The sequence below is a fragment of the Mastomys coucha genome, chromosome X (genome assembly GCF_008632895.1).
Source record: "Mastomys coucha isolate ucsf_1 chromosome X, UCSF_Mcou_1, whole genome shotgun sequence".
In the NCBI taxonomy this organism is placed as follows: Eukaryota; Metazoa; Chordata; class Mammalia; order Rodentia; family Muridae; genus Mastomys; species Mastomys coucha.
In genome coordinates, this window is record NC_045030.1 from 111,077,757 (window position 1) to 111,100,557 (window position 22,801).

Sequence of the window (22,801 nt, forward strand, 5' to 3'; positions counted from 1 at the left end):
TGAGGTTCTTTTTATATGAGACTTGAATTGTATTTCTCTTTCAGCTTTCAGTATACTTTTTAAAAATTGTTTTTATTGGCTATTTCACTTATTTATATTTCAAATATTATCCCCATCCTGGTTTCTTTGTCATGTATGTTTAATATTTTAACTATGATATGCTGTGCATATTTTCTTTTCCAATTGTGTCTATTTGGTGTTCTGCATACTTCTTGTGTTTGTATGGTTGTTCCTTAGTTTAGAGAAGTTTATTTCTATGATCTTCTTAGAGATATGCTATGCCATTAAATTAGAGTTTTTTCTCTCATCTATGCCTATAATTCAAAGGTTTCATTTTTCATGATGTCCTACATTTCCTGTATATTCTGTTCTTGTTTTTTTTAATTTTCATGTTCCTTGCTTATTTTATCTAGATCCTCTATTGTAACTTTGAAGCCTGATACTTTGTCTCCTTTGAATTTTTAGTGTGACTGTTGTATTTTTCAACTATCTCATTACTTCAACTTGAATCATCAATCTTTCTATCTCCTGGTTAAATTCCATTCTTTTTCTTTACTTGTTTTTTTAAATTTTTATTTTTTTATTTATTTACATTTCAAACATTATTCCTCTTCCCAATTTCCCTTCTATTAGCCCCCTATTCCCTCCCTCCTCATACCTCCCACTTTTCTCTACCACTATGAGGATGCTCCTCCTCCTGCCCACCCACTCCAGCCTCAGCACCCTAGCATTCCCCTACAATGGGTCATGGAGTCTCCACAGGACCAAGGGGAAATCCTCTGCTGCATATACAGCTGGAGCCATGGGTTCCTTCATGTATACTCATTGGTTGGTGGAATAGTCTGTGGGATCTTTGGGAGGTCTGGTTGATTGATCTTGTTCTTCCTATGGGATTGCAAACACCTTTAGCTCCTTTAGTCCTTGCCCTAACTCCTCCATTGGATCCCTGCGTTCAGGTAAATGGTTGGCTGAGTATATCCACCTCTGTATATGTCAAGCACTGGCAGAGCTTCTCAGGAGACAGCTATACCAGGTTCCTGTCAGCAGACACTTTGGTATCAGCAATAGTGTCTGGATTTGGTGTCTGCAGATGGGATAGATCCCTTGGTGGGTCAGTCTCTGGATGGCCTTTCTTTCTGACTCTGCTCCACTCTTGTCCCTACATTTCCTTTTGACAGGAGCAATTGTGGATTATTGTTTTTGAGGTGGATGGCAAGCCCTATCCCTCAACCACGGGTGATGCCTATCCACTAGATAAAGTCTCTACAGATTCTGTCTCACCTTTGTTGTGTACTTTTGTTAATGTCTTACCTGTTGGGTCCTGACAACTTCTTGGGTCCCTGGCATCTCGGACTTTATACTGTCTATAGCCAGTTCCCCTTCCCCCACTGCTACACACCTCTTTTCAAATTCCTGACCCTCTGTACTTCTTGTTTCCTATCTGAACCAGCCCCCCTGTTCCCTCCACCTCCTCTCTCCCTCTCAGATCCTTCTCTTCCTTTTCCTCACAATCCCTCTCTTCCTCTACCTCCCATATCCTTCTCTCTATCTACTTCCAGAGATTATTTTCTAGCCCTCTCTTGAGTAGGACAGTACCATCCACACTTTGGTGTGGTCTTCCTTCTTCTTGGGTTTCATATGGCCTATAAGCTGTATCGTGGGTATTCCCAGCTGTTGTTGATGTTGTTGTTGTTGTTAATATCCACTTATCAGTGAGTAAATGCCATGTGTGTTCTTTTGTGACTGGGTTACCTTACTCAGGATCATATGTTCTAGATCTATCCATTTGCCTGTGAATTTCATGGAGTCATTGTTTTTAATACCTTAGTAGTAATCCATTGTAAACGTACCTCATTTTCTGTATCGATTCCTCTTTTGAGGGACATCTGGGTTGTTTCAAGCTTCTGGTTATTCTGGCTAATGGCTTATCTGTCTTGTCGATTTTCTCAAAGAGCCAGCTCCTGGTGTTGTTGATTATTTGTATAATTCTCTTTGTTTCTTCTTGGTTGATTTCAGCCCTGAATTTGATTATTTCCTGTCATCTACTCCTCTTAGATGTATTTGCTTTTTTTGTTATAGAGCTTTTAGATGTGATGTTAAGTTGTTAGTGTGTGCTCTCTCCAATTTCTTTATGGAGGCACTTGGAGCTATGAGTTTTCCTCTTATCACTGCTTTTATTGCTTCCCCTCACTTTGGGTATGTTGTGTCTTCATTTTTGTTAAATTATAAAGCCTTTAATTTCTTTATTTCTTCCCTGACCAAGTTACCATTTCATAGAGTTGTTCAGCTTCCTTGTGTATGTGGGCTTTCTGTTCTTCTTGTTGTTATTGGTGTCTAGCCTTGATCCTTGGTGATCTGATAGGATCCATGGGATTATTTCAATTTTCTTGTATTGGTTGAGGCTTTTTTTGTGTGTGTGTATGTGTATGACCTATTATATGGTCAGTTTTGGAGAAGGTACCATGAGGTGATGAGAAGGTTTAGCCTTTTTGTTTTAGGATGAAATTTTCTATAGATATCTGTTAGATCATTTGGTTCATAACTTCTGTTAGTGTCTCTGTTTAGTTTCTGTTTCCATGATCTGTCCATTGGTGAAATTAAGATGTTAAAGTCTCCATCTTTTATTTTGTAAGTTTCAGTGTGAGCTTGGATCTTCAGTAATGTTTCTTTTACAAATGTGGGTTCCCTTGCATTTGAGGCATAGATATTCAGAATTGAGAATTCCTTTTGGTGGATTTTTCCTTTGATGAGTATGTAGTGTCCTTCCCCATCATTTTTGGTAAATTTTGGTTCAAAGTCTATTTTATTGGGTACTAGAATTTCTCCTCCAGCTTGTTTTTTTGTGAACATTTACTTGGAAAACATTTTTCCAGCTCTATACTCTGAGGTAGTGGCTGTAATTTTTGCTGAAGCATGTTTTTTTGTATGCAGCAAAATGATGGACTTTGTTTACATATATTCTTAACCGAAATCATTGTACTTGAACAAAACTTTACTTAATCTTGAGGAAGGAGAAATAAACAGGTTGTGTTGACTTAATTCAGTCATCTATTATCACCTTAAAATATTTAAGAAGAAGATATCGAGTTAATAAAGAAGAAACTTGAATTAGGAACTGATACTTTGTCAAAAAAGTTGATGTAAATTTTTCCTTTACTGGTTTTCTAGAGTCATATGATCACTTGCATGTACTTCCTTTATCTATGGCTGTTTTATTCTTTTCTAAATGTTGTTTGATATTTCTCTAAGCACATGGCAGAATTAGCTTTGTATGGAGACTGAGATTGCCTACCCACATACACACAACCAACAGGGAAATTTTTAATGAGTACTAACTCTAAATATCTAACACAGAGAATCTGGTTACTCCTTCTTGAATCAAATTCTACTTACATGCAATCTAAAGACTGAGTTTCATGGGACTCTTCTTGTATTTAGGAGTGGAATCTAATTCATAGGAACATAGATGGTGAGCATCCCATAATGTGTCTACCTTGTCTACCCTTATGTTTAAATATTAATTCTGAGGTTTTACCCAGAAACATTTTACAAAGCACAAGTATGCTTGATCCTTTCTAGTCTAAGTGCTTTAATTTGCTATATTTTATGTTTAATTTAAAAAATTATTACTTTATGATGTATTTGTTTTTCAGCCAATGACTACAACTGTTTTATCATATGGACCTCCTGTACAATATACATCTGTTCAAAAACAAAGTGTATCTGAGAATTATTCATCTTCACAAAGAGTTGAATCTCCAAGGTAAATCTCACTAATAATAATCAGGTCTACCTATGTACAATTTTCACCTAGATTTGAAAGTAAAAAATATCTATTTTCACTTTAAACTCACTTTAAACTTAATACTTGTTCCCTAAATGTTGATGTATTGACTAGATAGAGGCAAGAAAATCACATATTAACAAGTAGGTATTCTTTCTATTCAGGGAAATAATATTTAGGTACATTGGAAAATAGTTAATCTGAGGGAAAGATGCTAGTGGTTGTAAAGTCAATACATTAAAGTTCTTATTTTTTGAAAAAAAAAATGCTTAGTGTTGTCTTTTGGTTTATATCATGAACAGAAGGACCATGTGCTCCATAGTATGGTCTTTCAGAAGAATTAAATAGAACCATAGTGACAACAACTGGTAAATATTTAAACATATATTTGTGTTCTTTTTTTCTTCAAGTGATGAAGGAGCATTTACACTGGAATGTGACAAAGGATACAAATCTGAAACAGAAGTTCAGGATACAGATCCATTTGAAATTTTAGGAGGTTCTTTTTATTATAAGACTCTCCAAGACCTAACAATAATTGAAAGTGATACCCCTCTTGTGGACTCTGGTTCTGAAAGGGGTATGATTGATTCTGACTCTGACAGAGATGTTATGTCAGATTCTGAGTTAGAAGAACAATCTAAAGACTTTGGATCACTAATATGGAGACAGGACTCTGACTCAGAAAATTCACCAAGGGATTCAGACTCTAGAAAACACTTGTTTAAAGCAGAAACTTGTCAGCTGGATTCAGTCTCTGTTGAAGACCTGACCAATACTGGGAAACACCAGGTGAGAATTGAACAGTACCAGATGGAATCTGGATCTCTGAAACATTGGATGCCCTCAGGCTCAGAAAAGTCCCTGGAAGATTCTAACTCTGAAAGATTCTCTGACTCTGACAATGAAAGACAGAAAGAAGAAAAATTCCAAATGGCTTCAGCTTCTGTACATCTGATGGAATCTGAAAAATCAAAGATGGAGAATGAAAATTTGTGGATGATCCCTGATTCTGAGAGTTATTCAGTGGACTCACACACAGAAAAAGGTAGAGCATCAATATCTAAAGTACATCTGTTACAGGTTGATGAAACAGAAAAACCAAGAGTTAAGAGATATATGGTGGACTCTGATTCTGAACCAAGTGAGACAGACTCAGATTCAGAAAGATGTGAGCTAGCCTTAGGAGCTATGAAATATTTCATGGATACTGAAACATTTCACCAGAGCAGTGCTAGCAGCCACTTCCCAAAGGATTCATGGTCTGAAAGTAGAACAGTAAACTCAGACTCTGAAAGCCCTGTGATGTCCTCTGGTTCTATGAAATACATGAAGAAAGCTGAAACATGCAAAAGCACCTGTAATTTGGAAAGACTCAAGGTGGCTCAAAAGTATGAGTCTCTACAGGACTGGTTAGATGCTAAAAGAAAACTATTAGATTCTGAAAATGCTGGATACTGGGATAGCTCCGGAAAATATCACTTTAAGTCTATGGTACCTCAAGAGAGTTTTGGAAAATGTCAGGGTGACCTTCAAAAGTTTCAGCGTATCACTGAAAAACATGAAGTAGGCTCCAGTTCTGATAAACATCAGACACAATTTGGAAACAAAAGAGATCGAAATGAACCTGAAAGTAAAAGATACATCATAAAGACAGAGAAGGTATTAGACAGTGAGGGGTTTCAAATGGAAGAGGAAAGAGAAGGATATCTTGTAAAGTCTGACTGCTGTGATACACAAAATGAGGCACACCTGCTAGAAGCATACCGGCTTGGTGCTCGTAGAAAGGAGAATCGTCCTCCAGGTAAGGCAAAATGTATGTGGCCTCTAAAAATATATTATAGACTTTATTAATAACATCACAACATTTCCAAAAATGGCAGTAGCATTGATAGATTTGGGACTGAAACCACTTAGGAAAACCATTAAGTGATTTAGAGACTAAACATCTTAATCCCAGATTTTTATATCACTTTTAAAATTAGGACTATCATCTTGCTTTAGGTGATTATTTTATCTTTTCATTTTAAAAGGAGTAAAGTTAAAATGCTTATAGAAACAATATTTATAGTGGCCTATGAAATAATGTTAAATTTAGCTCACATAATTCTAGCAATGTTGAATCAATACTACACAGTACACATAAAATGTTTAGAGTAGTTCATAGTACCTCTATGTAAAGCATATACATTTTTTAAAGAGTTAACTAAATTGTCTAGGGCAGTGGTTCTCAGCCTTCCTAATGCTGTGACCCTTTAGTACAGTTCCTCCTGTTGTGGTGACTCATAACAAGTAAAAGAGTTTTGCTATTTAGCTATTGTAAAACGATTTAAGTATAGAAGCCTACATATATCAGCTTCCAAAATATCTTTAGTTTCTCATAAAGGTTTTCCTCAAGTTCCATAATTATCAATGGATAGTTTTTATTTATGTTACGTTTATTTTATCATAATATATCAATATAATTCTCAGTCCCCTAGACCAGTGGTCCTCATCTTGTGGGTTGTGACCCTTTTTGGAGTCAAATGACATTTCACAAAGGTCACATATCAGATATTTTGTGTATCAGATACCTACATTAAGATTCATAACAGTAACAAAGTTACAGTTATGAAGTAGCAAGGAAAATAATTTTATGATTATGAGTCACCACAACAGGAGGAACTGTACTAAAGGGTCACAGCATTAGGAAGGCTGAGAACCACTGCCCTAGACAATTTAGTTAACTCTTGAAAAAATGTATATGCTTTACATAGAGGTACTATGAACTACTCTAAACATTTTATGTGTACTGTGTAGTATTGATTCAACATTGCTAGTTAATTAATTCTCACAGATTTTATATATACAAATTTATTAAGTCCTCCCAATACTAGAAGGCAGGTTACTATTGTCATTTTTGTTGTACTTTGGAGACAACTGAGGCACAAATAAGTAACCAAAGTAGCACAATAAATAATAAAGTGGGAATTCATACTTCAGAATTTATGTTGTTGACCATGAAGATGCACTATTAGTCAACTCCAAGAGGTATTTCCCATTGAGAACCTTGATAATACTAAGTACAATTTATTTGTCTTGTACTCTGAATTTAGGCTTAGCCAAATATAGTGCCTTAGTTTACAGGCATAATTGTAAATGTATTTTCACATTTTTATCCTTAGGATTTTCTAATTAATAAAAACAGATTTAAAAATCTGTATGGAGTGTATACAAGATTAAAGAATAAAATAAAAAAAGAAAAAAACTTGAAACCTAAAAATAAAAATTCTGAATGTTACCATATGCTTCTAAGCCTAGTGGTGGGGTGGTAGAGATGGAAACATTCCATGACCAGCCAGCTAGCCTGTGTTAATCAGAATGTTCCAATGCTCACTCAGAGGTTGTGTTTAAAACAAAAAGATGAAAAACTTCTGAGACAAGACACTTGATGTTGACCTCTGACCACTACCAACATGCATACACAAATGCATGTCTATGTGCGCATATATGTGCATCCATAGCTGTGAGCAAGCACACATGAATGTGCACAAAATAAAGAGCAATAGTAATATAGTATGTATGTGTGTTCTACAAACATGGGAGAGTTGTACCTCAAAATAGACATCTTCCTTAAATTGTCACATAGATAATTAGTGACCAAGCTAGAGTACAGAAACTCCTAGTGTAGTGTTTTCTCAGGTAGTCTGTGAATTTAGGAAGCTTATAATTGAATGTCTTAGAGTTACTATTGCTGTGACAAAACACCATTACTAAGGTATCTTATAATAGGAATCATTTAATTTAAGCTTACTTAACCCCCCTTACTCAGGGGGGTTGTCTATTATGATGGGGAGCCTGGCAACAGTCAGACAGGCAAGCATGGTGATCAGTCACTAGCTGAGCGCTCACATCTGATCCAAAGTTTGCAGGGTAAGAGAGAGAATGAAATTGGCCTGGCATGGGTTTTTTAAAGCTCAAAGTATACCGCCAGTGATAAACATCCTCCAAAAAGGTCAAACCTACTCCAACAAGACCACATTTCTTAATCCTTCTCAAATAGTTCCTCTTACTGGGGACCAAGCACTCAAACATATGAGCTTACAGGGGCCATTCTCATTCAAACCACTACACTGAGAAAATATTATTTGCTCTGAAACTGATCAATTAAGTATATTTTCTCTCAGTTTGCTCGGATATATACTTGTCAAATTTCTTAATAATTAACATAAAGCACATGTTGGTATATATTCTGTCAGAAGATAGAAACATTTTCAAACATTAAATGTTTCTAACACTTGTCACTCACCTTAACAATTTTTATCATAAAATAGTTTTCTGTAAATAATCATATTAACAGCAATATATCAACAGTTATTCTAAACTAAAATGTACACTTACATTTAGGAAATGTGATATATTAAAGTCCTTTCTTCTCTTAACATAATCCTTTGACAGTATGTTTTCTGCTTTGCTTTATATATAAACAATTTACAAAGTCTCAAATAAAACTTTCACGTCTTATGGTATAGAAATATATGTAAAATTTGGAATTTTAGAAAAATGTTCTTTGATTTTACAAATACCATACATGTTGCCTCTAGAATGCTTAATCACAATATCTTATCTCTCAACTTATTTTGATAATAATAGGCTTTTCAGTTTCCTTGTTTAAGATACCATGCACGAAATAGTTCAAAAATAGTCAAAAGGCATTTTGGGGGTGCAGTATCTGGGATTCCTCACTCATGTCTACCCATTATATATTTAAAATATAAATTGATACTGCAACTGTGATTTTTTAATATTTTTATTAAATATTTTCTTCATTTACATTTCAAATGTTATCCCCTTTCCTGGAAACCCCCTATCCTATCCCCTGTTCCCCTGCTTCTGTGAGGGTGCTCCCCCACCCACCCACCCTCTCCTGCCTCCATGCCCTGGCATTCCCCTATACTGGGGCATTGAGCCTTCTCAGGACCAAGGGCCTCTCCTCCCATTGATGACCGACTTGGCCATCCTCTGCTATACTATACATATGCAGCTGGAGCCATGGGTTTTTTAAACCTCCAACTAAAATTTAAATTTCTAAGTATAGGGGAAGTGTTCTTACTCACTTGTATGTCTTCTTTAACAAAATGTCTGTTGATAAATTTGCTGTGTTTATATGATATCTGACATTTTACATTTTATTAATAAGTAAAAGATGTTTATAACACAGACAAAAAGCCTGTTCTTAGTGCTAAACATATGTTCATTTCAAAATGAGCAATAATTGTTAAAGGAGGCCTTTACCATATGTCGCCATTCTCATTATAACAGTAAAGAGATGTAAGGAAAAGAGTTTGCTTATCTCCAACCACTATAACTAAAGTTACTTGCCTTCTGTGACTATGCACACTAGACTGTTATTTTTTTTAGCTAAGTAGTCTATTATTATGAACTTCCTGAAGTTTTTAGACATGACTATGTTTTAATTATTACCTAAAGTTATGCATGTCATAACAATTTAAACTTCATTTTAAATATGGTTTTAGTACACTTTGTGAAATCTGGTAATAGGAACATCAGATGTTACAGTATCAAACAAGATTTTTATTGTGGAATTATATTCTTTTGCTCAATAATATTTTAATAGTAATTCAGAAATAACTGAGTCCATTTAATATGATTCTAGGGTTTTGGAGGCCCATTACCCTACTTCCTAAACTTGCCCAGGAAAATAAAACCGAAGAGCAGAAGTCTGTACAGCAAAAAGATAACAGAGGTGAGTTTATTCAGTAGAAATTGTCTAAAATTTTAACCATGTTATTTGTTAATATTTGGGAAAATTAATTCAGAATCTGAAGTGTTAGATTTATTCCAAGATAATATCCAAATACAGTGATGCTGTAAGAGAAATATACAGTAATAGTTAAGTTTATAAACAAATTATATGTATGTATGAATATTAAATATAATGCTTATTAACAAGAAGCATATATTTAACAACTATTACTTTGTAAAATTTTAGCACAATATGTTGGTAATTCATTGGTGAATCTTGTAAGTCCTTTCCAAACTCAATCTAGATACCAGCCAAGGGTTGGCTAAGCAAACCTTATTGTCTGTTTGAGTAAAATTCATTTGTTTTTATATTAGGAAAACAAATTAATTTTGAATTTTTTATTAGTGTAAGTTTTCTTAGATATTTTGGTTATATTCAAATCATTTTCAATATGTGGAAATGGATATTTGTGAGATATGGCTTCAAACAGATTTTTCATATCAATTCTTTGAACAAGGACGATCCATAGACACTCAAAGGTTGCCTTTTGCCTCCTGAAAAAAAAACAGAAAAGAAAAAGCATGGCTTTATTCAGTTGTGCAGTTTGTTCCATTAAACTCTCTCCAAGTTGGCTTTTCAGGAAAATTGTTATTAATAAAACCCCAATATTGTATGACATGAACTGCATAAATGAGCTCAGTTTATGCTTTTTAATCTTCCCTCATCTAGTTAGAATAAAAGTCCCTTACTAGAAAGTTATATGTTAAAATTTGTTTCACGCTCAGATCTTATCATAATTGTTAGAGTATGCAAACCAAAAATACAGTCTCAAAAGGTACATTTGATGCCCTTGTAAACATATCAAATAAAACATGTATTAATCAGATAATACAGGTTAACAGGATGCCCACCATGGGATATACTTCCTTAGGGTTTTCAGTGTAACCCAGTTAAATGAATTCTGTCTGTTTTCAGAACAACTGTGCTAAGGCTGACAGTCCCAGGTAGTTTTGTCAACACCTCGAAATGGTTTATTTTCCTTGTATGTGCATATAATATGCTGGAACTAAAGCTGTCTATCCCCTACTATCACATGCTCAGTGCTGCCTGGTGTGATATTAGGGTCAGCAGCCAAGTAAACTCAAAGAACTTCCAGTACTTCAAACAGTTAGCTAAGAGAGTTGTTCTTCAGAAAGGGGGGAAACACAAAAATAGTTTTAGAAGGCAAAGGTCATTAAATTCTCTATTAGAAGTCTATGCCTACATTTGTAAAGCTTATAATCTATTGATATAAAATTAATGTGTGCTATCAGCAATATCTATATTTTATTCTTTTATCTCATACTTTACAAAGATCTTTTGTCTGGACTGGGTTTTATGAAAACATAACAAAATATTTTTATAGAAAACTTATATACAATTTAACTGGAAATACAAGTCATGAATCTTTAAAAACCTTTAAAAATGGCTTTATACAATATTTTATTATTCTTAGTATGATGTGATGGCTACCATATAAAAGATAGCTTCAGTCAGCTGGGAGCCATCAAGCAGTAGTTAGAATTTAAATGAGGGACCTTTGGATCCACAGTTGGTGCTCTTGCCCACTGAGCGACCACTTAATTTGGACTCCCACGATCTCTCAAACACTGGACCACCAAACAGACTACACCAGCTGATATGAGGCCTCCAACACCCGTATAGTAGAGGACTTCCAGGTCTGTGTTCATTCAGAGATGATGCACCTAACCCTCAAGAGACTGGAGGCCCCAGAGAGTTTAGAGGTCATGTGGGGTGTGGGATGTGGAGCAGTCGGAGGGTGGATGAGAACGGTAATGGAATATGGAATGTAAAAAATAAATTAATTAAAAATAAATTTTAAAAATTAAAAATAAATAAATAAATAAAAGATAGATTCATTTTTGGTTAGCTGCATTTAGCAGTCAAATTTCTACATTAAAATATGAAAGCAGTAGATAAATAAAGGAAATCTGGCTTTTAGTGTATTGTTATAAACCATTCTAATTTTTAAATTGCATACAAGGCAACAGCAGTGAGACATGTTCCAGAGATGATACAAAGTCCAATATATTAGGAATGATTACATTCCTTGTGGTATTGTCTGCCTCAGTGTAAGGTATAGACAAAAAAATGCAACTTAAGAGCAGATTCTGAATTTTTTCATTACATAGGGCGATTTTTCTTAGACACAACATAGAATTAGGTCTGAAATAGCAAGTATATTAGAGTTTGAGTGTGGATTCAGGTCAGGTCATATGAAATCAACAACAAAAAAGTCAAAACAAAATAAACATTCACTTTCTTTTAGAAAAGCAAAGCAAAACCAATTTTAAAAGCAGGTAATTTCCAAATCTCAGTTACAAACAAGAATTCTATAAATCTTTTTAATTTTCTCATTTTTAGAGTTTAAATTTTATAAGGTTAGTAAAATCATTACAAATTATGTAGACAACTGATACAAGCGCCTGATTCAAAAAAATTCAAAAATAAAGCACATTTACTGTATCTACATCAAGAAATTGTCTATACTTTTTATGTTTTGATTTTGATATACTTTGATAGAAAATACAATTGAAACAAAAATTATTGGTTCTAGTCACCAATTCAGTTTTCTATATTCAAAGTTTTTAAACTTCAAATTAATCCTCAGTGACAAAGCCAAGGAGTTATGTCCTATTAAATTTTTTACCCCTTTTCTGATCTGGATGGCATTTTATTACTTATTAAGCAATAATTGTTTAATGTATTCATGTTATTTTTATTATTTAATCATTCCTCACAGTCTAGTCACTATCCACCCCCATCTGCCCTCCAGCAGTTCCCCATTGCATTCCTCCTCCCCTTTTTCCACACCACTATACCTCCCCACAACCTACCAGGCATACCAACTTTCTGGGGCCCCAAGTCTCTCAAGGTCTAGTTGCATCTTCTCTCATTGAGGCCAGACCAGGCAGTCCTCTGCTGTATATGTATCAGGTGCCACATACCAGCCAGTGTATGCCCCCTGGTTCACAGGTCAGTGTCCAAGAGATCTCAAGGGTCCAGGTTAGTTGAGACTGCTGATCTTCCTATGGGGTCACCCTCCTCCTCAACCTCTTCCAGCTTTTCCCAATTCAACCATAGGGGTTCCCGACTTCAGACCATATCTGCAGTCAGCTGTTTGTTGGGCTTCTCATGGAGACCAATCATGCAGGATATTGTCTGTAAGCACACCACACCATTAGTAATAGTGTCAGGCCCTGGAGCTTCTTCCTTAGATGGACCCCAATTTGGGCCAGTCACTGGACCTCTTACCCTCAGTCTCCTCTATATTTTTGTCCCTGAAGTTCTCCCAGAAAGGAACAACCCCAGGTCAGAGTTCCTGACTGTGGGATGGGAACACCAATCCTCTACTTGATGTCCTGACTTTCTGTTGGAGCTCGACTCCACAAGTTCCCTCTCCCTACTCTTGGGCATTTAGTCCAAGGTCCCTCCCTTTGAGTCTTGACAGTCTCTCACCTCTCTGGTACATTCTAGAGGGTCACAATACCTCCACCTCCTCAGGTTGTGTATTTCCATTCTGATGGCCTTTGTGGCTTCAATCCTGCCCTCTGCTTCCCCACCCCCCCCAACTGGGATTGAAGCTTCCTCACTTAGGCCTTTCTGCCAATTAACCTTCTTGAGTTCTATGAATTGTGTCCTGAGTATTCTGTTCATTTTTTGGCTAATATCCACTTATTAGTGAGTACATTATCATGCATGGCCTCATGTGTCTCAGTTACCTCATTCAGGATGATATTTTCTAGTCCAATCCATTTGCATGTAAAACTCATGATATCCCAGTTCTTAATAGCTAAATAATATTCCATTTCTTCAGGTTTTTTTTTTGTTATATCTCCGTTTTCATTTCTGATTTTGTTAATTTGTATAGTGTCTCTGTGCCCTTTAGTTAGTTTGGCTAGGGGTTTGTCTATCTTGTGAATTTTCTCAAAGAACCAGCTTTTGGGTTGGTTGATTCTTAGAATTGTTCCCTTTGTTTCTATTTGCTTGATTTCAGCCCTGAGTTTCACTATTCCCTGCCTCCTACTCCTCTTGGGTATGTTTGCTTCTTTTTCTTCTAGGGCTTTCAGGTATGCTGTTGTTAGTCTAAGATCTCTCCAATTTCTTTACCAGGGCACTTAGTGCTAGGAATTTTCCTCATAGCACTTCTTTCACTGTGACAGGCCGGCCAGTCTTAGCCTCTCTCAATCCGCGGGGAGAAACAGGGTCCTGGTCAGGTCAGCAAGACGTCAGCAAAGAAAAAAATAACAGATGCAACACAAGGAAGTGTAGAATGTGAATGTATATTTTTAAAATGGCATCAGACTTTTACAGTCATTACAAAAGAGAAAAGAAAAATCTGGCAGCTCAGCAGTCAAGGTACATCTGAGGCCAACTAAAACACAATGGGTCTAAAACAGCAGCCATCTCCTCTGGACTGGTGCAGTATCCCCGGGCACCCTCGGGCCTGGTGGGCCCACCCAGAGTTGTGGGGGGGGGGGAGCTGCCGGTGAGCCAGCCAAGAGGGTGGAGGCTCGAATCAATCTCTCTCTCTCTCTCTCTCTCTCTCTCTCTCTCTCTCTCTCTCTCTCACACACACACACACACACACACACACACACACATTTGGCTCAAGGTCCTGCCCATCCTTAGTAAAGGCCCACTATGCTAATCTTTTGGGCTAGTCAATGCCCTGCCCGCCTCATTATCTCTCCAAGAATGCTGGAGGCAATTAGTCTAACATTGCCTGCAAAATTCCAAGCCAGGGTTTGGCTAGGATGTTGGAACATTGGTGGAGGTCAGAGGGCAACATTTATCTTGGGGGACACCTAGCACATGAGACTATAGCAAGGACAAATCTGGGCTACCTCTGAGTTAGGGGTTGCAGGAGATGGCTTCCTTGAAGCTTTTGCCTCATAAACTGCTGTCACGCAAAGTGTGCGTGGCATTTCACTGTGACACATAAATTTGGGTATGATGTGCCTTCTTTTTCATTGAATTCTAAAAAGCCTTTAATTTTTTTTATTTCTTCCTTGATCAAGTTATTGAGAAGAGAGTTGTTCACTTTCCATGCATATGTGGATTTTCTGTTGTTTCTGTTGTTATTGAAGTCTAGCCTTAGTCCGTGGTGATCTGATAGGATGCATGGGATTATTTCAATCTTCTTGTATCGGTTGAGGCTTGTTTTGTGATTGATTATATGGTCAATTTTGAAAAAGGTACCATGTGGTGCTGAGAAGGTGTATTCTTTGTATTGGGGTGAAATGTTCTGTAGATATCTGCTAAATCCATTTGGTTCATAACTTCTGTCAGTTTCACTGTGTCTCTGTTTAGATTCTGTTTCCATGATCTGCCCATTGATGAGAGTGGGGTGTTGAAGACTCCTGCTATTATTGTGTGAAATTCAATGTGTGTTTTGAGCTTTAGTGAAGTTTCTTTTATGAATGTGGGTGCCCTTGCATTTGGGACATAGATGTTCAGGATTGAGACTGTCTCTTGGTGAATTTTTCCTTTGATGAATATGAAGTGTTTTTTCCCATCCCTCTTGAAAACTTTTGGTTTTATTGGATATTAGGATGGCAATGCCGGCTTGTTATTTGAGACCATTTGCTTGGAAGACTTTTTTCCAGCTTTTAACACTGAGGTAATAACTCTCTGTCATTGAAGTGTGTTTCATGTATACAGCAAAATACTGGATCCTGCTTGCCTATCCAGTCTTAGTTTGTCTTTTGATTGGGGAATTGAGCCCATTAATATTAATAGATACTAGCAACAGATGATAGTCCCTGTTATGTTTGTTATAGGTGGTGTGTGTGATAGTCTTCTTTTGGTTTCCTTGTGAGATGATTAATATATTGCTTTTTCCTTCATGTAGGAACCCTCCTTGTGTTGGAGTTTTCCTTCTAGAATCCTCTGTAGGTCTGGATTTGTGGAAAGATACTGTGTAAATTTGGCTATGTCATGGAATATTTTTTTTCTCCATCTATGATGATTGAGAGTTTTGCAGGGTATAGTAGCCTGGGTTGGCATTTGTGTTCTCTTAGGGTCTGCATGACCTCTGTCCAGGCTCTTCTGGCTTTTAGGGTTTCTGTTGAGAAGTCTGGTGTCATTCTTATAGATCTACCTTTATATGTTACTTGGCCTTTTTCTCTTATAGATTTTAATATTCTTTCTTTGTTCTGTGCATTTAGTGCTTTGATTATTATGTAACAAGAGGATTTTCTTTTCTGGTACTTTGAGCAAGGAATCTTTACTCTCTTCATCTATTCCTATTATTCTTAGGTTTGGTCTTTTCATTGTATCCTAGATTTCCTGGATGTTATATGTTAGAGTTTTTTCTCTTTCGAATTTTCTTTGACCATTGTGTCAATATCTTCTAAAGTATCTTGTACACCTGAAAATCTCTCTTCTATTCTCTTGTATTCTGTAGTTGATGCTTGCATATGTATTTCCTGGCTTATTTCCTAGGTTTTCCATTTCCAGAGTTATCTCCATTTGTGTTTTCTTTATTGTTTCTAGGACTGCTTTGTTCAATTCCTTCATCTGTTTGATTGTGTTTTCCTGTATTTCTTTAAGGGGTTCATTTGTTTCCTCTTTAAGGGTTTCTATCTGTTTACCTTCGATTTCCTGTATTTCCTTCAGTAAGTTATTTACATCCTCCTTAAAGGACTCTATATTTTCATAAGATGGGATTTTAGGTCAGCATACTGGTTTCCAGGTGTGTTGGTGTATCCAGGGCTTACTGTGGTAGGAGAACTTGGTTTTGATAGTGCCAGAGTATATTGGCTTTTTTTGTTTATGGTCTTGTGCTTGCCTCTTGCTGTCTGGTTATCTCTGGTGCTAACTAGCCTGGTTGTCTCTGTCTAGAGCCTACCTCCTATGTCCCTGAATTGCTTCAGGTCACCTGGGAGGCCTGTGGCCCTGACTGTAACAGATCACCTGGGAGGCGTTCAGACTGAGTGGTCTTCAGAGGATCATACATGCTGATGGTCTGCCCAGTTTAAAGGCACAGGCCTGTGGTCCTGACTGTTGCAGACCTCCGTGGAGGTCTTTAGACTATGTGTTATTCAGAGGAGCATATAAACAGATGGTTTGCTCAGGCAGAAGGCACTGGAGTGAATGTGGGTCAAGTTCAAACAGGGAGTGGGGGTTGGGGGTGGAGATGGGTCCTGAGTCTTCTGGGTTCTTCAGGGTTCACAGCTGCTACATTTATTTGGGAGCATCCCTTACCTGTGGCCCTGGCTGTAGCAGACCTCCTGGAGGGCCTTTACACTATGGGATTTTCTGTGGGGCAGAAACACTGATGGTATGCTCAGGTAGAAGATGCAGACCTGAAAATCATGTTATTTTTATCACTATATTAGCTTCATTATTAATTGAAAATATTTTTCTCCCATTGCATAAACAGTAAATTTAGAATTTGTAGAATTAGCATTACAACTTCATAGAGATTCTAGAAATAAAATAAATATACAGTTAGCTGCTTTAATGATAACAGTGAAGACATGACTTAGTGCATTAGTTCAATTTTTACCATAATATAGTATATGAAGCAAGTTACATTATAAAGAAAAGGTTTTGTAACATTACCCTGAAGGTACAAATTGAGTAGACATGTCCAGTGATAGCATTTTGTTTAGTAGAGTCCTAAGATCATACAGCGAAACAAATAATAAAGAACATGGAACACATAATTAGCTGTGTGTTTTCTGGTTTCTTTCTCTTATAAAGCAATCACTAGTCAAACCAGCAGTATTGACTTGAATGTGTTTATTTAATATAATCACCTCCCAGATATTCCATCTTCTTAACAATGTTTCCTTAGATCAGATGAGAGCCTGTGCCTCTGGAAGTCCTAATAAACCAGTTTCAACCAGCCACCTGTCCTCAATAAGCCTAATAAAATAACCAAAGTAATAATGAAGAGAAAACAAAGAAAATTTACTCAGTGTGACCAAATTGGAAAGAGGAGCAAATAAATCCACTGACACCTCCACCAAGTCTTTATTTGGGGTTTTAACATAACATTTATTTTTCAATAGAGGGCAAGGGGTATGCATAAACTAAGTTTTGGTTAATGTGTGGTCATGCCCGTCATTGACTCAGTATTTCCTTAGCTCTGTTGTGTTCTTCAAGGAAATCTGTCAAGCTGTCATCTTAGTAGTATATGAAATTCCTTTCCTTTTGTAGGAGAAAAATTCTTCCTCAGGCTAGCACCAAGCTTAAGCCACTTCTCTCCTTTGGGTAATTATGATTCTGTAGGGTGCCTTGTTCATCAGTCAAGATAGCCATAATGAAGGACGGAATGTTCCTTTAAAATGCCCTCATTTCCCCCGAGGCATTCCAGTTATATTTTCTACTAATTTTTTTGAAAATATCATACATGGAGATAATGTTTATTGATCATATCCATCTCAACATTCACTCAAACTAACATGTCTCCTCCTTTAGTTCATTTCCTCTTTACAAATGTTTTATAACATGTAGTGAGTCTATGTAGTGTTGTACATATGCATATAAATACAGGATTATCCACAGACATATGTACAACCTACCATTGTCCACCACTAACAATGAAAAGTGAATTTTCCTCTACCATGTTCTACCATTGGGCTTGTGATTTCTCTAGACATGGTTTTTGACTGAGCTGAAAGAACCAAGTATAAATTCCCTCCTGTAGAGTAGGCCTCAATTCTAAATAGTGGTTGATGACTCCATAAATATTCTTGTTATTAATACACCAGTGGGCATATCTTGCCTGGTGAGTATTATAGCACAGAAAGCATTGTATCATAGCCTTTATGGCTTTTCTCACCAAAAAGCTTGCATAAGCACTTTGTAGCACTGTGAAAGCTAGGCTAGAGGGAAGTAGTTTAATGGTCAGTTCAAGAATTATTTCTCTGTGTACTGCAAGTGAAATGTTGGATGACTTTAGCAATAAGGTGTTGCTATCTAGTTATGGCAGGCAACCAAAAGCAATTATGTACACACATCCATACACACACACACACACACACACACACACACATACACACACACACACACACACACACACACACATCCCCAGTATTTCTGATAGGTCTGCCTTTGTACGTAACCTGGCCTTTTTCCCTTGGTGCTTTTAATATTCTCTCTCTGTTCTGTAGATCTTGTGTTTTGATCATTATGTGCCAGGAAGATTTTCTTTTCTGGTCCAGTCTAGTTAGTATTCTATAAGCTTCTTGTATATTTATAGACATCTTTTTCTTTAGATTGGGAAAGTTTTGTTCTTTGATTTTGTTGAGATTTTCTGGTCCTTGGAGCTGAGACTTTTCACCTTCTTCTATTCCCATTATTCTTAGGTTAGGTCTTTTCATGGTATCCCAAATTTCCTGTATGTTTTGTATCAGGATATTTTTAGATTTAACATTATCTTTCACTGATGTATCCTTTTCTTTTATTGTATACTCTATGGCTAAGCTTCTGTCTTCCTTCTATTGTATTCTCTTGATGATGCTTGTGTCTGTTGTTCCTATTCTTTCCCCTAGGTTTTTCATCTCCAGGATTCCCTCTGTTTGTGTTTTGTTTATTGATTATATTCCCATTTTCAGGTATTGAACAGTTTTATTTCTTCACCTGTTTAGTTGTATTTTCCTATATTTCTGAGATAGTTACTTTTTTCCTCTTTAAATGCTTCTACCTGTTTGATTTTTCCTGTGTCTCTTATCTATATGCTATATTGATTGTAAGTTAGGTTAGCCACTAAGTGTCATACATCATTTCAGTAAACTAAGGCCCATTTGCAGGGAGTGTGGAAAGATACAGATATTTCTCATGATATGAGACAATTGAAGGCAGAACTTTCAGATATTAACAAAAGTCATTTGGATACTTAGAACATTGAATTGGCCAGTGATTTAAAAAAACAATCTAAACACAATGAATCCCTCAGACTGGGTTCAGTATATGATCTTGCTTGCTATTATTAATTGACATTTCAGATCCCTTAGCCACGATGAGAAGAGACCTTCTGGAACTTAGTTTAAAAAATAATAAAAAAGGGGGAAATGCTACGCACACTCGTCTGCTCCAGTCACACCCAAAATATTGGGGATAAAATCCCGATAAAGGATAAGAGGCTATAAGACCCCAAAAGGGGTTCTGTGCCTCCTGGATTTCAAACTAGTTGCTGGTATCCCCTAACTCAGATGTGTTCCAGATTAGTCTCTCCAATCGTCAACGCGGCCTCATAATTAGGCATAAAGGTACCCCAAGAAATGATTCGTTATGATTGGGCATTGTCTTCTGGCCGATACAATGTTTCCAACTATCCTAGTTTAATTCCAAGCTACTCATAGCTTGCAATTGCTCTCAAAGTAAGGGTTTCCCTCACTCAAGGACATTAGCTAGAAGTGTGAGGTCAGAACTCCTGACTGCCACTGCCGCCCAAGCAAGAACCAGAGAATTAGCATAAGAATACCTCAACCGGGAGGGCTCCACTCCTCTTCCTTCTGCTTCACACCTAGCTACCTACCAGATCCTGCTGTAACCCCCACCTGCCTATGTGACTCTTGACATCTGCCCTGTTTGCTGTGTGGTATCTAAGCCTGATTTTCACTTAGTATAAGGACTTGGACTAAGACAAGGAGAAGGACTATTACTTGGACTCGCACTAGAACTTAGATGGGCTAGGACTCAGATTCAGGCGATCCGCATTCCCCTGGCCCAGAGCGCTTGGGCCAGGGGGATACAGTATCAGTCCAGAGGAGATAGCTGCTGCTTTAGACTCAGTATGTTTCAGATAGCCTCAGATGTACCTTAACTGCCGAGCTGCCAGATTTACCATCTCTCTTTTGCAATGACTGTAAAAGTCTGATGCCATTTCTAAGAAATACATTTAGATCTTATACTTAATGTGTCGTTTCTGCCGTCATTTCTTCGCCTACGCCATCTAGCATACATTTATTTATATATTTTGAATTGTCTTTAATCTTTTCTTACAGTCCAGTCATTATCGCCCTCCTGGTTTGCCCTCCTGGTTTATTCTTTATCCCATTCCTCCTTCCCAATCTCCAAGAGGATGCCCTCCTCCACATACACTCCAACAGGCTTCCCCACTTTCTGGGGCCTCATGTCTCTCCGGGGTTAAGTGCATCTTCTCTCACTGAGGTCAAATCAGGCAGTCCTCTGCTATACATGTGTTGGGGCCCTCCAACCAGCTAGTATATGCTGCTTGGTTGGTGGCTCAGTGTCTGAGAGATCTCAGGGGTCCAGGTTAGTTGACACTGTTGATCTTCCTATGGGCTCTCCTTCCCAGGTCCCTCCCTCCCTCTGCCCTCTATGATTGCTTTTTCCCAACTGGGATTGAGGCATCCTCACTTGGGCCATTCAGCTTGATAAACTTCTTGAGTTCTGTGGATTGTACCCTGTAGAGCCTTTGTGGGCCTATGTTATGTGGAATTTGTTGTATTGAAGTTCACACTTTCATACTGATTCTCTGTCTTGTTCCATTCAGTACACAAAATGCATATGAGTCACATTTCTTCTTAATTATACACTTGGGTATTGAGGTCAGCTTACATATTTAATATTATAATTTAGAATTTTATAATAATTATTTTAATACTCTTAAAGTTTTGAAATTTTTGTATCAGGATTAAAAGTCATTTACTCAATGCAGATATACTACAATAGGCTGTATTAGTTCATATATTTATGCTTGCTAGCATATTTATAATTTTATATTTTCATAGTTAACATTGTTATTTCAATTTGAAAAATGTTTTTTATTATTTCCTATAGGGCAATTCAGAATTAGATTTTGTAAGTTTTTGTTTGTCAAAGTCTTTCTCTTTATTTACTTTTTGTAACAATTTTATATGACATAGTCCCCTTTGTTAGCAGTTTTTATTACTTCCAGTATTTTGAATATGTCAGTTGATTATTTTTTGGCTTGAATCTTCTGTTGATAATTCTTCTAACAGTGATTACCCTGTGCATTATAAATGATTTCCTTATTGTTTTAAAATTTCTTTTATTTGATATTTTGATTATGTATCTTTGTATGGATTTCATTGGACTTATATATTGTTGATATAACTTTATTTCATTTTATTTTATACTTTATATTAGGTTATATGACTTCATAGAACACTTTCTTCCTTAGATTTGGGGATTTTTTTATCCATATGTGTTCAAGTAATAATTTTTCCGTGATCTCTCTTGATCTTTCTTGAGTTTCCTAAAATGTGTATTCTTGTTGCTGTCTTATACCTTCCTTATAATTCCATCACTCCTTTTTTCTTTTTTTGCCCCCAAGTAGATGATTTACAATTAACTGTCTTCAAATTATTTGATTTTTCTTCTTCATGATTTGTTTGCTACTGATCTGCTTTAGTGAAGCTTTTCATTTAATTATTGTATTATTTAGCTCTTTGTTTTCTACCAGACACATTCTAACATGTTTTGTTTGAAGCTCACTTTGTTGATGGCTTTTTTCTTATACTGCTGATCATACTACTTACAGCTATTATTTTGATTTGTGTTTTAAGTAATCATATATCTCAATTTCATTAAAATCAATTTCTGGATGTGTATCTGGTTCTTTTATTTATTATGAGCACATTTCTCTATTTTATTGTTTTCTTTGACTTTTTTTTCTTTTATTGGATATTTTCTTTGACTTTTCATACTATCACCAGCACATTAAAAAAAAGTCATATCTCCAAAACTTCATACAAATGAGCGCAAGAGAGTGTCCACACTAAGTAACATGTTTTAACTTTCAGTAACCCTCAGACACCTATAATATATTAGTTCTCACTAAGAGATTATCTTCTCATACATTATGATTCATTTTCGTGGAGTAGTATGAAATCATTTGCCATAAAAGCCTAACAAACATAAGTTCCTATCCTGAGAACCCGGTAAAAGCTGCAAATGGGAATACTTATCTCTAATCCCACTACTCTTAAAAGAAGGCAGGCAGAAAGAGTAAAGTCACCAGAGACTGGAAAGCAAGTTTGGCTGGCATATACAGTAGTGAATAGAGAGAGAAACACTATTTCAAATGAGGTGTAGCATGTGCCCTCACTCCTACAAATAAATAAATGCATGGATGTGGGTACATATGCATGTGTGCTTCATTTACATACAAAATAAGATATTTATTTTTTATTAATATTGTATTTGTTTACATTTCTTTTTTTTTTCTCATTGGTAGCTCATAGTACCATTTGAAAGCATGCTTGTTT

The 22,801-nt window shown here is 36.4% G+C and overlaps 1 protein-coding gene across 1 annotated transcript in view; it reads left to right on the forward strand.

The window, feature by feature from the left end:
* LOC116088239 overlaps positions 1–22,801 on the forward strand; it is a 204,696-nt gene that overhangs the window by 172,006 nt on the left and 9,889 nt on the right. Inside the window, exons 11-13 of the mRNA XM_031367023.1 lie at positions 3,654–3,763; positions 4,195–5,588; positions 9,441–9,530. Of these exons, the coding sequence (XP_031222883.1) occupies positions 3,654–3,763; positions 4,195–5,588; positions 9,441–9,530 (1,594 nt within the window). The remainder of the gene's footprint in view (positions 1–3,653; positions 3,764–4,194; positions 5,589–9,440; positions 9,531–22,801) is intronic.